This window comes from Enoplosus armatus, chromosome 13 (assembly GCF_043641665.1).
Source record: "Enoplosus armatus isolate fEnoArm2 chromosome 13, fEnoArm2.hap1, whole genome shotgun sequence".
NCBI classification, from domain to species: Eukaryota; Metazoa; Chordata; class Actinopteri; order Centrarchiformes; family Enoplosidae; genus Enoplosus; species Enoplosus armatus.
In genome coordinates, this window is record NC_092192.1 from 13,235,376 (window position 1) to 13,249,854 (window position 14,479).

Here is a 14,479-nt window from a genome sequence, read left to right on the forward strand (position 1 = left end):
ATTGCTCGCTGAGTTCTAATCACATTCAGATAAGTACTCAGAAATATTTGTATGTGTTGTAAGGCATGCATTTTGCACACTTTTTTAATATAAATATCAGTTTCTGTGTGGAATGTGGCTCACACTTTTTCTGTGCGTATGCTTTGTTTGACCCCTCTACTGAATTACTGAAGTACTGAATCAAAGACAAATCGCAGACAAATCGCATCCATTAATATCCATCCATTTGTATTTTATTTACTTTCCAGCATCATTTACAGCTGTATGCAGGCACAGGGGAAGACACACGTCATTAGGTTTTGATATTTGTGAGCATTGGCATTTTGAAATGAAAAACCTAAACCCTAAAGAAGTTCCCTTTCCTCGGCTTTTCATAGGTGATCTCACCATGTCATAATAGTATAAAGGCATGTCACTAAGACACAGAGACATAATCTCTTTACACTCCTAAATATTAGGAAATATCTGTGAAACCTGTCCTGGGCATAGCAATACTTCGACCATCTTTGTTTTAGTTTGTAAAATGACTCATTTCAACAGGTGCTCATATTCGAATAAAGCACCTGGCCAGCTTTGATTTTCCCAACTTTGTGATTCAGCCTCTTCTACACACCTGCATGTTTCAAAAGATAAAAAATTAAGTCTGCAAAAACAGATAAAAACTCATTAATAATAACAGAAAAACATCAGCAGGGAGCTAGTGATGCTGCGCATATAGAGTACAGCAGAGCACTGGTATTAAACTGTTGACAGCTTATCAACCCATACTACGGAATATGGACATACAATTATCACTAGATTTTACTGTACTTTAGTTCAGACTGAGCACATGAAACATGATTTTTCTGAACCAAACAATGTCTGCCATTTCAGTCAGAGACAGCATCTGAGAAAGAATTTCAACCCATATTGTGATCTAATAAATTAGACCTTAACATAGAAGAGTATCTTAATAAACCCCTTCATGTAATCACAACCGATCCAGTGCTGGTTGACCGAAGAACTGTCACCCTTTAAGCCATGATCAACGGACTGTATGTTAGAAGAAGGTTTCTCTGCACAGTGGACAGGTGGACTTGTTGCTGGATGTGAACCATTTGTACTGTAGAAAGAGGAGGAAAAAATATAACAGTGTAAAAGACAACAACAAAACAATGTCAAATATGTTCACTTTAAACTACAATGGTCATGTATTAAATTATATATGGTATTTGTAAGATTTACGATGGAAAGTGTATGTGATGCAACCAATAGTTGGCTGTGGATTTACGAATTAAGCCTTCAATTAGGTCCAAGTAAAAGAAAAGATCCTCATGAAACATCATTGTACCACATTACTTATATACAGACAAACTGCAGTTGCCAGTGCTATTGTTCTCTCTCTGTTATGATTGATCAAAAATTCTGTTTTTAAATAAGTTTATCAATGTAAATTGTTATTTTTAATATCTACAGAAAAGGCACTGAGGATCTTGACACATATATCTCACCAAACACGCTGAATGGAATTTCTTTTTGCAGGTGCGGCACGCCTTCTTGGGCAGGGAGTAGTTGGACCCGTGGATAACAGAGAAGCAGATCATACAATCCTCTATTCCCTCAAAACGCTTGTCCACGTTGTTCTTCCACAGAGCCAGGCCCTCCATTATACTGCCATTCTGAACACACAAACCCACATTAACATTTTTCTGAATTGTTTCATCCTATTTTTCTTTGCCGGTCCCTAGAAAGAAAACTATCTTTACAGCCATCTTGGCCTGTATTGCTCAAGAAAACTTCACTGGTAGGGACATAATCTGGCTGCAGGCCTTCAGGCTGAGCAACAGACTACTTACAACACCATTTTCTTGCGTTTATATCCACTGTATGTTTGTGTGTCTACCTGATGTGTGAGGTAGGTGCTCAGTTGCAGCATCCAGTTCCTCCACTGCTGTACGGCAACTCCCACACGTCTCCCACTCTCTACAGTGATAGAGCCTAGAGGGTAGTTCTGTGGTAGCTGAATCACCAACTCGATGAAGATATCATCCACAGAATAGGTAGCAATCACCTCCCGCGCTGCTGAGCGTGCCTTCACCTGGGGCAATAAGATAAATAAGTAAATACACTGTTTGCCTTTCAGTCGAATCATCAGACATCTGCTTTACAATCTATTGTCTGCCTATTGTTATTGCATCATTATATTACAAATGGGATGCAGGTGTTGCACCACAGGATTTGTTCAATTTAAATGGTTATTACACCTATCCTTTGTGCAATGTCCTGGAGATGATCTATCAGATGATCAGATTGTACAGGAGGAACGCAATGATCGGATATGCTGGAGTTATCAAGAAAGTGGCACCCCCCAAAACATGTTTCATTACAATAAGTAACCTAAACCTAGTAAAAGTTGTAGTTGTAGACACACACACACACACACACACACACACACACACACACACACACAGTTATGTATTTGCTAACTTACAGTCATGCTGTCAAACATTTGAGTGCTGGAGTGGACAGATGAGATCTCCTGGGCTGAGAGGACAGGACTGACGTATTTGATAGTGAACTTCTCCACAGCTGCGCTCACTCTCTTCTCCTGGCCGTTCCACCACAGCCGCACCATGGCAGGCAGGTCCTGCACTGTGTTGTAGTACACACTGCAAGCCAGATGAGGGAGCTCCCACTCAACCCTCTCGCTTTCTGCAGGCAAGAAACACAGAAGGGGAAAATCTAAGCCTGTTTACATTTCACAGCCACGTGCAGTAGGCCGTGTGAGTGTGTGTGCTACTTACTGTCAACAGCCAGAGACAGGCTCTCTGTAAAGAAGGTTTTGGTCTCCTTTGTCTCTGCCCCCTGGCCTGGGTAGATGGGGTTCTCAGGCATCAGTTTGAAGAGGTGAAGGAGGAGCTTGTTAAGGGAGCAGCTTCTCTTAAGATACTGGGCGTAATGGGCACGCAGCTAGAGATAAATCAGAAGAGCAGTCAATACTTTGACAATACTTTGATATCAACATTACTCACATCAAAACACACTCTCTGTTTGCTTGTATACACTCTCATACACTAAGTCAAACACTGTACATATTGTACCAAATATCTGATCATCTGAGGCCAGGATTTATCATGACTTACATGGGAGGGTGAGGACTTAAAAAAGGTGAGGAGCAGCTTCCAGGCCAGCAAGTACCCTAGGATGCAGGAGTACTCCACACTGAGAGGCTGGACCACTGCAAACTCTCCTACTTGAATCCCTGCCAGGATACTATCACACAGTTCCTCACAGGTTGACACAATGGCCATCAGAGATGCTGGAGGAGAACTGGACACACAAATGAAACAGAACTGTAAGATTCAAAAAATATAGTCCAAAAATAGTTTTGTCTAGTACTGTAAGAACTCACACGACAATACCTATAATCCAGTAACTAACAAAAACCCACAGTATTATGATCTCCCCCATTGACTTACAGACATGGCTCATCTCTATCATCATCAGACTTGTTGTTGTCTCCTTCTCCATCACACTCGGGCAGCTGAGGCATGACCCTGTATTGACAATAAGGAGGTATGTTCATTTTTCTTTGTTTTATATGTTCTTATATGTGTGTGTAACACTGTTTCCCACGTTTGCACACTGATACACACTCTCAAACAAAACCCTTACTTTTCTAACAAGTGGTACACAGTGATCTGCAGGGGCCTGGCCTTAAACAGCAGCAGAGGACAGAAAGTGTTGAGGAGCGTCTGGAGGGGCTCTGGCAGGTTTGTATTCTGGTCCACTATGAACCGTGGTGGCAGGGAGTTCTCTTTTAGCTGCTGCACAGGCACATATGTCAGAGCCACGCCGACTGACTGCAGTACCACCAAAGGGAACACAGGGTCGTCTGGTTCAGTGAAGGCATCTGCATTTAGACAACAAACAGAAAGATGACAGGTTTGGGAGAGTCAAACACGTGTAAATGTTCTTCATTTGGCAACTACCATGTTAGCTAGTGATATGCTAAATGAAAAGCAAGTATTAGGTAAGTTTTGGTGCTTGACTTAGATAGTAGACTTGTTTCCCAGAGATTGTATCATAACCTCCTAAAATCCACACACGCACCGGTGATACTGATGGGCAGAGGCAACAGCAGGTTGGAGATTCCTTCCACAAAGAAGTCTGTCCATTCACCAGACAGGTCTGCCGGCAGCTTCTCCAGTTCATCAGGCAAAGACGATGTGAAGAACTGGTTCAGCTTCACTATCAATGCAGCGTTCTCACACACAAACAGCTGTACCCATGGGTTCCACAGACTGCACACATTGTCGCTGGCAGTCTGCGATTGGAAGCAATCAAATAAATTCAAAGATAGTTAGGGACAGCAGATGTGAGCCATAAATAGAATTACAGTTGCTGAAAATGTGCAACCCAAAAAAAGTAATATTTTAACCAAACAATATAAATATTAAGCAAATATTGTTTTATTAGGGGGCAGCTGGATAGCATAGTGAGTACTCTAACATTTCAAATACCTCAGTATTTCAACACCCCATGAGAGGGAGCATCCACCCGCTCCACTGTCCTGGAAACTGAATCCTTACCAGCTCCTGGAGGCACTACTCTGTAGCTGACCCTGGCCTCTGCCCTCAAAGTCACAAAACAACAAAATATGTATGATCTTTGTCTCACCTCCAACCAGGCTAACATAGCGCAGAGCAAGAAGTCCCACTGGCTGCCCCCGAGAGCTGTCGGACGATGAGTCACCAGCCAGGAGAGGAAACGCATCATCTCCACAGTAAGGTTCATCTGTTCTGCAGTTGTTTTAGACAGGTCACTGAAATACAAAGATGTGACAAATGTAGATATAAAAGTAGAAAATATCGAAACTTGAACAGTGTTTCAAGAGACAGAAAGAGAACAAATGTAAATGTTTGGGTTTTTTATGTGATTAGATTACCTGCCAAAGAGGAACCAGTCCTCCTTACTGTTCCTCCACTCCATCACAGTGGCCAGGATAGCCTGCACAACCTCCTCCTCTACTTGTGTGTTAGCTTTTAGACAGCACAGCAGCACCACCAGACACCCATACACATCTGTGACACACAGCCCAAAATTATTATTTGTTTGGTTCAAGTCCAAAATGTCCCTGTATGCATTTATGTGTGTGTTTATGAGTGTATTCTCACTGTCATTCTCTTGCCAGTTGATTATTCCAGCAGTAGCCAGAGCAACGAGAGTCTCTCTGTCGTCTTTGGTCATGGTGGGGCAGAGCACCTGGAGCGTGCTCAGTTTGCTTTGAGTCACTGGGAACAAACTGACCCAACACAGACAATTTTCAATACACAACACAGCGGTAAGAGTGGTCAAACAACAGCTTTGAATGTGACATTAAACACATTTAAAATGTCATTAACAGACAAAGGATTCACCTGTCTGCACTGCCGTAAAGCTTCCTCACGGTTGCACTGTGAGTGGCTGCCAAGTTTTTGGTGTGGATGTAGTTTTCAAGAGTCAGAGACCATAGACCTCCATCCTCCACTGACCTACAGGTTAACAATACAATCCATATATACAATTTATTGTAGATATTATTTCAAATAATTGCCTTGAACTAAAAATGTGCATATGTGCTGATTTTGTGTTAAATTTCTATTCAGTTCTTTTTGGTAGAAAGCAATTTTTTATTGATTGCCAGATAAAGTGTAGTCCAACAAATGAATCACACCCATTTCTTTAGAAGAGGCTCCATGGATCCAGGCGACTGAAAGCTCTGTTTATGTAAAAAATCATTACGTGTTGATCTCGTGTGGGTTTGTTTCTGCTTGCTCTGCCGGGTACTAAATTAATTTCTTGTTCAAAAATCAATGATTGTAGCTCACCGTGAGTAGAGTGTCTCCAGAAGAGCTTTCATTGGAACCTGGCTGTGGAGTCCTTCTGACAGCCCCCAGTCAGTCAGCAGGCTGTGATAGGTAGTCACTATAGTAGGGCTGTACTCTACCTCCTTACACCACTGCAGTGCATACAACAGTTCTGAAACTGCCAAAGAAAAGCATACATTTACAAACACATTAAACAGCATCACAGATTGACATACACAGAAAAAAACAAAACATGAAAAACACAAAGAAAAATGTAGTTCATGTCCTATGTGTACCTGTGTATGTAAGGTTTGGCAAGTGTGAAGGACATTCTGCCCCCTTTCGGTCACGAGGTATGAGTGCAACAGTCAGGGTCACCCTCCCCAACAGGGCACAGACACATAGGTGGGCTGGCAGCCAGGTTGACACCCTAAACTTCCAGATGTCCATGGAGGATTTTTCGCAAACTCCTCGGTGATGGCTGGAAAGCAAGGGAGTTTTGACCCACTGCAGAGGACAGAAAAAAGGGGAAGAACAACTCATGAATGTCAAGTGTTTTTCGTGTGGTGGATTTAATTAAAGCAGAATCCTTCTACTGCAAGTTCTTCATAACCAATGTATGGTAGTGCCTCGATTAGTTATTTTCCTTGAGTAAGCACAATGGACTGGCTGGCTCACCTGAGGAGGTAAGGCTTGTCTGATTCTTGTCCATTCTGTCTGGCTGGGCATCAGTTGGGTAAAGAACTGGACGAGGAGGGGAGAGTCTTGATCGCAGACAGAGATGATTGTCTCCACTAGGCTCTGTACAGCCAGAACTAGAACCTGCAAACTAAAACAACAAGTTATGAGTTGAGAACCACAACAAAGCCTTGGCACAGATTCTTAATATATGGTTGTACAGATTCAGACACATTGAACAGGCCCAAATTTGGGGAAAGACTACGGACAAATCCACTTGGGTTTTTAAAAACCATGTCAGAGGAAAGTGTTTTGTTACCTTTTAATGTCTAGAGAGACGGTGAGAAGTTGGTTTGTAACCCAAAGGGCTGCACTGTGCAGGAAACCACCTTCCTTGACCTCATATTCAGAGTGTTGGACCCATGACTGGACCCCAGCTACACACACTTTCCTCAGCTTATCTAAAAGGGAGTCTTTCAAAGTGAAATCAACAAAAATTAGTAATTTAGCATCCCTGACCATATATGTTTGTGCTTTGTGTGAGTACTTACCAGACAGGTGAGTGTGTGTTTGATCTTGGGCTGTGAGCTGGAACACAGTGAGCAAGAGTTCCTCAGCAGAGAGTAGTAGAAGACAATCTTGTACAGAAGAGAAGAATGTGGAGGCCACATCACAGATGAAGGAGATGAGTGGCTCCATGTTGCCTGCATCTGACAGACTCTTGGTCTCAGACAGAGTGGCGTGGAGCTTCTCTAAGATCTTCTCCATGTACACCTCCCCTATCAGAGGCTCTGTGCAAAAACAGATCAAAAAGATGATTATGTATGTAGTTTGGTGACTGATAAGAAAATCCACAAATGATGTGCATCTAGAGTCCAGCAAAAAAGTACTTTTCTATAGACAAAAATGACAGCCACTGGTGTGTGTGTTTGTGTTCACCATTGTTGTGGTGCTGAGAGAGAACCAGGCTGATGAGCGTCCAACTGTGGTTGCTTGTAGAAGAGGTAGAATTGGGAGAGCGGAGTCCCAACTGGCAAAGCTCCTCAGTCAATCCCAGGAGTTGCTCGCCCAGAACTGAACCTTTCAGCCAATCACTACAGCTCTTAAGAGTCTCAGGATCTACACATGCCTGACAGGACGGATAGCAGAGTTGCACAGATTATAACAGTGTACATTTCATGTATAGGTAGATAATACCTATATTACATATTAGTCTGTGTAAACAGAATGATACATACCCTTTGTATGATTTGCAGGATAATTCCCCATTGTAAATCCATCTACAAAGCAGAGTGTAGAGCATGAATGCCAGCAAAGAAACAACCTACGATAAAAGGAGGGATCATCACGCTGCATCAACAAACGTGAATCAACAACAGGTCATATGTTACCGTGGTGATGTGGTTGAGGATGCGGGTGGTCTCCTGACAGCTGCAGCAGTAGAGGGAGCTGAAGACCATCTCCACCAGGTGCTCAGTGTCTCTGCGCCCCTTCTCAGCCAGCCACACCACCGCCCGCTCCAGCAGGAACTGCATTGCTGGATTTTTCATATTCACCTCATCCCGCTGCTCACCGTCCTTTGTTATTTTATTGTCCAATTTGACCAGTGTCTAAGACAGACACAGTTTAGGGGAAAGGTTAATTACATCAATGAATTGTAAGAGCTGTTAGAAAACGTAATACTTTCCATTATTTAATCCAAAAGGGCCATACCACTGATTTTGCATGTTCAAATAAATTAACACTGGAAAGTTTTTGTGCTAGACTCATTCCTTTCAATTGTACATATTTTACACAGACTTGGCCATGACAAAGACAAATTCACGGTTCATAAAAATCCTGCAGATTAGTTGACCAGAACTGCTTAAACTTACAGAATGCCTTACAAAGATAAAAACGACTGACACTGAAATACACTTTCATCTGTAATCTGACATAAACATGACTTACACTGAAGACCCTCTGTGTGTGGAAAGACCGCAGGAGAAGGGAGAGGAAAACAAGATGTCTCTCTGAGTTTTTCTCATTCACATGCACCAGGCACAGTTGTGCCAGCTGGCACACTACATCCTCAAAATGCTGGGTCTGTGGGGTCCCAAATGTCTTCTCGTTCACAAGCTCCGACACTGTCTGCACAGGCTTCTCAACACTATCCCGCTCAACTTCAGTTATCTCATTGTCCTCCGGCTTAGTAAAAGAGATCTTGACAGATTTCTTCTTCTGGACATGCTTTCTTTGCACTCTCTCAGGGTAACGCATTACCTAGAGACAGGCGAGAAAGTGAGAATAGATTTATTTAGGCATTTTCGGTTTCACTTTTGCCACTTTTTAAGACATGAATGGCTCTGACATCCATATTGACCAACATGGAGATTTCAGTGGGGAGGTTGTGTGTACCAGGTATTCCCCAAAACCAAACTCACCTGCAGCAAGGTGGCTACCCCTTCCAAAACCTGTGGATCGGCCTCCTCATTGTCGGCATAACGCACAAACAAAAGACCAAGCTCCTCCCAGAAGTCTGCCAGAAGCCCTTGAAAGACTTCCTTGCTGTCATTTGCTTCCTCTTCACTATGTAAACCTGCCCTCCTCTCCCAGGAAACAAGCATTTCAGTGACCAAAAGGAAAAGAGGACCATTCTGAAGGGAGGGATTTCCAAGAGCCTTTTCTAGTAGTGGTAGCAGCTACAAAAAAGATAAACAATAAAACAATGTAAGAAATGTAGGGCCTTAAGTGGACTTGACATGATGGGAAAAGTATGTGCAACTGTGATCCCACCTGCTGTGAGATAAGCATGGTCCGGATTTTCTTCTGAGCCACCTCCTCTTCTTTATTGTGCAGTATGCAGTACCTCAAGCACTCAACAACAGAAGTCACTACAACTGCACTTTCCGATGGGCTCGTCGCAGCACGTTCACTAGACAGACTGGGACAAACACACAGATACTTAAGGTTATAGGGTGTGAAACGGGAATTATGATTTATAACTTATGACAAGAGAATGAGTGAATCATTCATCATCAGTATATCTGAAGATATGGCACATATATGCAAAATCACACACAAACTAATCAAGCTACTGCTCGGCAATGAACTGTGTTTCACTGTTCCATCATTCCATGAGGAAATCATTAAATCATCAATTTTCTTAGATTATGATTAAAATTAGCATACAATTATTAATTTGACCAACAGAATTACAGATATATTACAGCATATTGTCATAACACGGTTCCCCTGAAATTCAATAAATTATGATATTGAATTATCCCCCAGCCCAAGTGTACAGACACACACACACACACACACACACACACACACAAAGAAACAAATTACCCTTGTATGAATGAAGTGAAGAAGGTGGCGTAGAAGTCCAAGGTCGGATCAGTGACCTCTTGGGGCAGTTTGCTGAGGAGCGGCATTAGATTAGGGTGCAGTGCTTTAGCCATGCCTTTGCCACCCTCTTTTAACAGAGCCCAAAGTTTAGGTAAGAAACCCTTCTTGGCATTCACATGAGTCCAGCAATCCTGATATAAAAATAGGGAAATCTAAAATTAGAAGCAATTTTAACTATAAGTTGGGAAACATCAGTATCTACACATTTGTTACTCCCAATAGAGTGGTTAATATGACTCCTCCTTGCACTACCCATTAAGTCTACTGTAATAACATAAAGGGTAGCCAGCATCATAGAACAGCTGACAATATTTGATGTGAGGTCATCCTTTAAACACAAGCTTACAGGGATCATAGACACAACGTGAAGAACCGCCTCCCACACAGGAGGCAGCACCACAGGATCTGTGTCGTCAATGCTGAGGAGAACAGCGGGGCAGAGTCGTGCTGCTTCAGCCTGGACAAGTCCTGGAGTGAACTCACACAGAGCACACACCATCTCAAAAAAGGCCCCTCGCACCTGTGGAGCAACACATAGAGGAAATATCTTCTTCACAACAGCTTATGAGCATGTATGTGTTAGTTGGCATTTGGCAGGACAAACAGATATAATCTAACATCTCAGAATTATTATTTTACTTTATAATGAACTCAAGCATTTGTGCGGGACAGATTGTAGTTTATATTTTGTTAACTTTATAGGATAAAACACTTCTACATAATCTGTCTGTAACCTAGAAGGAAGCTTAACATTTTACCTTTATGTAGTGTTACGTAGCCACAGTAACAAGAGCATCTAAAATAAATTCCATGAAACCAATGATAAATTCTGATACTTAGGGTGTTTGTGTGGAGTTATGCCATACTCATACTCAGTACCTGTGGTGTCTTGTGTTTACTGTACTTCCAGAACTTCCCAGAGTTAACTAGATGTGCTAGTCTCTGCTCCATGGCCGTCCTGTCGTCCTGGAGCAGCAGGAACAGCAGTCTCTTCACCCCCAACAGTGAGCTGGTCAGCATGCGCAAGTATTTGGCTTCTCTCTCCTCCTCTGTCACACTTCTAGAGAACAAGTACCAGTGACTCTGACAGAATATATTATTGTTGTGCCCACACAGCGAGAGGAATGGACACAGAAGTTATAATGTGCTAAACTGTTAACTTACTGTGGATCGCTCAGTGTGTCTGCCGTTTCCTTTAACAAAATATCTTGAAGTACCTGCATCATAAAAATAACAACAATTTAATGTTACATTTAGCTTGTTAGATTACAGCGCACATCCCTTTGTCCGCTCTAAGGCCACAACTATCACTCACGTTAAGGATCTCATCCTTGCAGAAGCTGAGAGCCTCGGGCTGTTTGGTGGGTGAGAAAGCAGCCTGGAAGGCCTGGCACGCAGCAGACGCTGCAGGTGTGTAAGTGTCACACTGGGACAGAATCCAGTGGCCCATCAAGCTCTTCAGAAAGGGGGCCAAGCTGCGACGCACTTTCAGCACCAGCTGCTCAAAGGCCTGCTGGGTGGCCTCCCTGATCCGGCGATCATGGTCCTGACAATGATGAAGACAATTTTTCCTAATGTAGACACACCTCAAACACTTGCACTCTCGCACATGAAAGTCCCATTAAAAACGTCAACCTTAATTTGAGTATGGTTCCAGGCCACCTTCAGAGACATTCCTCATCATTAATTTAATACATGTTCTGCTTAATTTGCAAACTTTACTTTTATTTGCTAGGTAGGATGGGATTGACTGAAGTGTTTATTTATGCAGTACTCTCAGAATGTATGTTAAAAGTGACATTGATACAAAAAGGGCATTTCATGAACGTGTGGTGAAGGTCAGCTCACCACTGATATCTTGCAGTAAATCCTGGGCCAGTATGGCAGGACCCCTTTCACCTCTTCAGCATCCCGTTCCTGACACATTGACCCAAAGTCCTGCACAGCCTGAGAAGAGTACACAGCATCAAGACACAAACCTGGACCAAAATACACCCTGAGGTGACCTCAACATAACCAACATGAGTATAATGTACACTGAATTTTATGTTATTTTAAGTGGTAGGTTGCAGCATATATGTTTTACATATTGACATGGTACTTCGAGTGTTATATGTGGTTGGCTCTACATAGAAGACCATGAAGTTAATTACAGTTAGAGTTTAAACTCACTTTCAGTCTGGTGACAACATCCCTCTTGGAGAGTTTCCTGAGCACCAGGCGGAAATCTGCATCTACCAGGTTGTCTATCTCCTCGGCGCCGTGGACAGCGGGGACATAACTCAGCTCCGAAGTGACCGTTGAGTCGAAGCCCACGAACCCCGGGATGACACCACCCTCCCGGGTCAGTACCTCAGCAGCTCTGCCGCTACTGGACGGCTGGTAGCGGGAGACAAACGCCTGGTTAACTTATAGAAAATCCCATGAAAGTAGTGACGTTAGCCAGACAGAAACGTCGCGGTTATGAAACAGATGGGACAGCACAGCCACACGTAGCGTTAACTTAGCTGTTAACATGAAGTTTATATTAGCTTGTGCTCGGGTTTGTGGCTAGCAATCTTACTTTAACACTGTACGTGAAACTGGTACTTACCCGAACATTTCCTTTAGTTCGCTGTTTATTCTTACCCCCCATGAATACGCATTAATCTTAAAAGTATTCGTTTCGTAGGATAACTCTGTAGTTTTTAGCGTTGGCAGTATTTAATGAGACAGAGCGAAAGCCACTGATAGTGCTGATGTTACGGAATTGAAGACGTCCTGTCTAAATCTTTCAAAATAAAGCATCATCCTCGCGAACCCGAATATGTCTAAGGTATGTACTAAGAAAAAAAGCTTCTTGCCCTCAGAGTTAGCCATACTGTACTGTACAACTGTGACATTTCGTGACAAACCTGTTTACATTTTCCCAATAAAAACTGTGAATATTGAGATCTATGGATTATCCAGAATAAACAGGATAAGACATGTATGGCAAATATTAATCCCGCAAATCCAATAACGGTTTATAGATCAAAATAAGACAAAAAACTAAATGACAACGTATGAACATGATCAGTTGAAAGTCACACGCTTTTACTTTGAATGGGAAACCATGAAACAGAGGTGCTTACATGTGTCTACTTGACACGTATATATTTACTTCCGTTATGGACTTCTTCTTCTTCCATTTGGAGTAAACTAAAAGTGCACTCATCGCTGCCCCCTATAGACAAATGGCAGGCACTGCAGCCTTGTAAATAATAAAGATTCTTTATCAGACAAGAGGAAGTTCGTTTTGGCCTGAGGGTGATGGAAGAAGAAAGGTCTAAAAGTGTCCCTTCAGAGAGCATACATTTAGTCAGTAAATTTCATAGCTGTTGCTGCCCATTAGATTTCTTGAGTGGAAATGTTGGCCTGATGGTGGCACCAAAGGGAAGGTCAGGAGTCTTTAAAAACAGCTGCTGAACTTACAGTTGGCTTTATCTTCTAGCATGAACCCTGACAACAAATCCCAAATGAATGCCAGTGTGGATTGTCTATGTGCTGTATTCTCAACATAAGTGGTTCCCCTTAAAGGGAACACATGTCTAGAAATGTAACCATCTGCATATACAGAGTAGTCCAGATACAGTGTTTTTTATTTTTTATGTTGTTTAATTTCATAATCAGGTGAGGCATTTCACAGACAAAAATCAGAGAACAACTTACACAACTATTTCCCCCCTTAACGGTTAATCATGAATCACCCCTTGGCAGAGAAACTCTGCCCTCAATGAAGTTCAAACTCCTTCGGTAGTGATCTTCATCAGATAATCCTTAACTTTAAAATGATATGGGAACAAACTCAGCACAAAAAAAAATCGAACAAGTCATGCACTTGAAATCGAAAAATATTTTAATATACACCCTTTTTACATCTAAATCTGGGTTGGGTTGAAGAACTCAATGCAATTTTTTAAGTAAACAAACTGGCAGTTCAAACAACTGCTAGAAATATGAGCTCTGTACTAAAAGATGTAAACAGTTTTACAGACTAATGATATGTTATCATTTCACATGTGGAATGAAGTTGTCATGAATGGTCCACTTCACAAAATTGAAGATGCAGTAGTGTCATTTGCATTGACACATACATTTTACATGACCTGCATTAGTACCCACTGTTCCCATTATTTCAATAACTGCAGAACTACTGTGACTATTTATCACTTAGTAAAAGATGTAATTCATACTTTTCCAAGAACATGAAAGATTTAAAACTCAAAACATGTTTTTGGCAGACATCCTCATCTCTCAGCAACAAGAGTGAAAAACAAAAGCAGATTGAGCTGTGTGCTTTTTTATTCACAGAAAGTGATCAGTTGTTAGCCTCAGGCAAACGCTTCAATGTGGCACCAAATCCTTCAGTAAACAATGTTTCCGTCAATGTGGACTTTAAACGATAAGGTTCACCTTGGAATTGACAGTTGGTGTTAATTAAATTGCAAACAGTCAGCTGTTTTTTTTCTAGCTCATGTGAAACAACCTCATATTTAATCAAACTGTTTCTGCCTGTATAGGTGAAAATGTAATATTGAAGTCATTTCTAACCTAGACAC

At 42.0% G+C, this 14,479-nt stretch overlaps 1 protein-coding gene across 1 annotated transcript; it reads right to left on the minus strand.

Annotated features, from left to right (window-relative positions):
* Positions 1-211: 211 nt before the first annotated feature.
* On the minus strand, positions 212-12,534 carry ltn1 (listerin E3 ubiquitin protein ligase 1). The gene is made up of 32 exons (XM_070917262.1): positions 12,493-12,534; positions 12,072-12,278; positions 11,748-11,846; positions 11,215-11,445; positions 11,064-11,116; positions 10,779-10,959; positions 10,246-10,419; positions 9,840-10,030; positions 9,282-9,429; positions 8,930-9,187; positions 8,457-8,768; positions 7,898-8,116; positions 7,745-7,786; positions 7,446-7,635; positions 7,058-7,297; positions 6,826-6,979; positions 6,507-6,657; positions 6,125-6,335; positions 5,850-6,006; positions 5,400-5,513; positions 5,157-5,284; positions 4,928-5,063; positions 4,660-4,804; positions 4,093-4,306; positions 3,655-3,892; positions 3,459-3,536; positions 3,123-3,309; positions 2,784-2,949; positions 2,471-2,691; positions 1,883-2,077; positions 1,491-1,658; positions 212-1,102 (listed from the first exon to the last, which is right to left on the minus strand). Exons 1-32 carry the CDS (start codon positions 12,532-12,534, stop codon positions 1,040-1,042), a joined length of 5,313 nt encoding a protein of 1,770 aa, XP_070773363.1. The 3' UTR covers positions 212-1,039.
* Between the last annotated feature and the right edge of the window lie 1,945 nt (positions 12,535-14,479).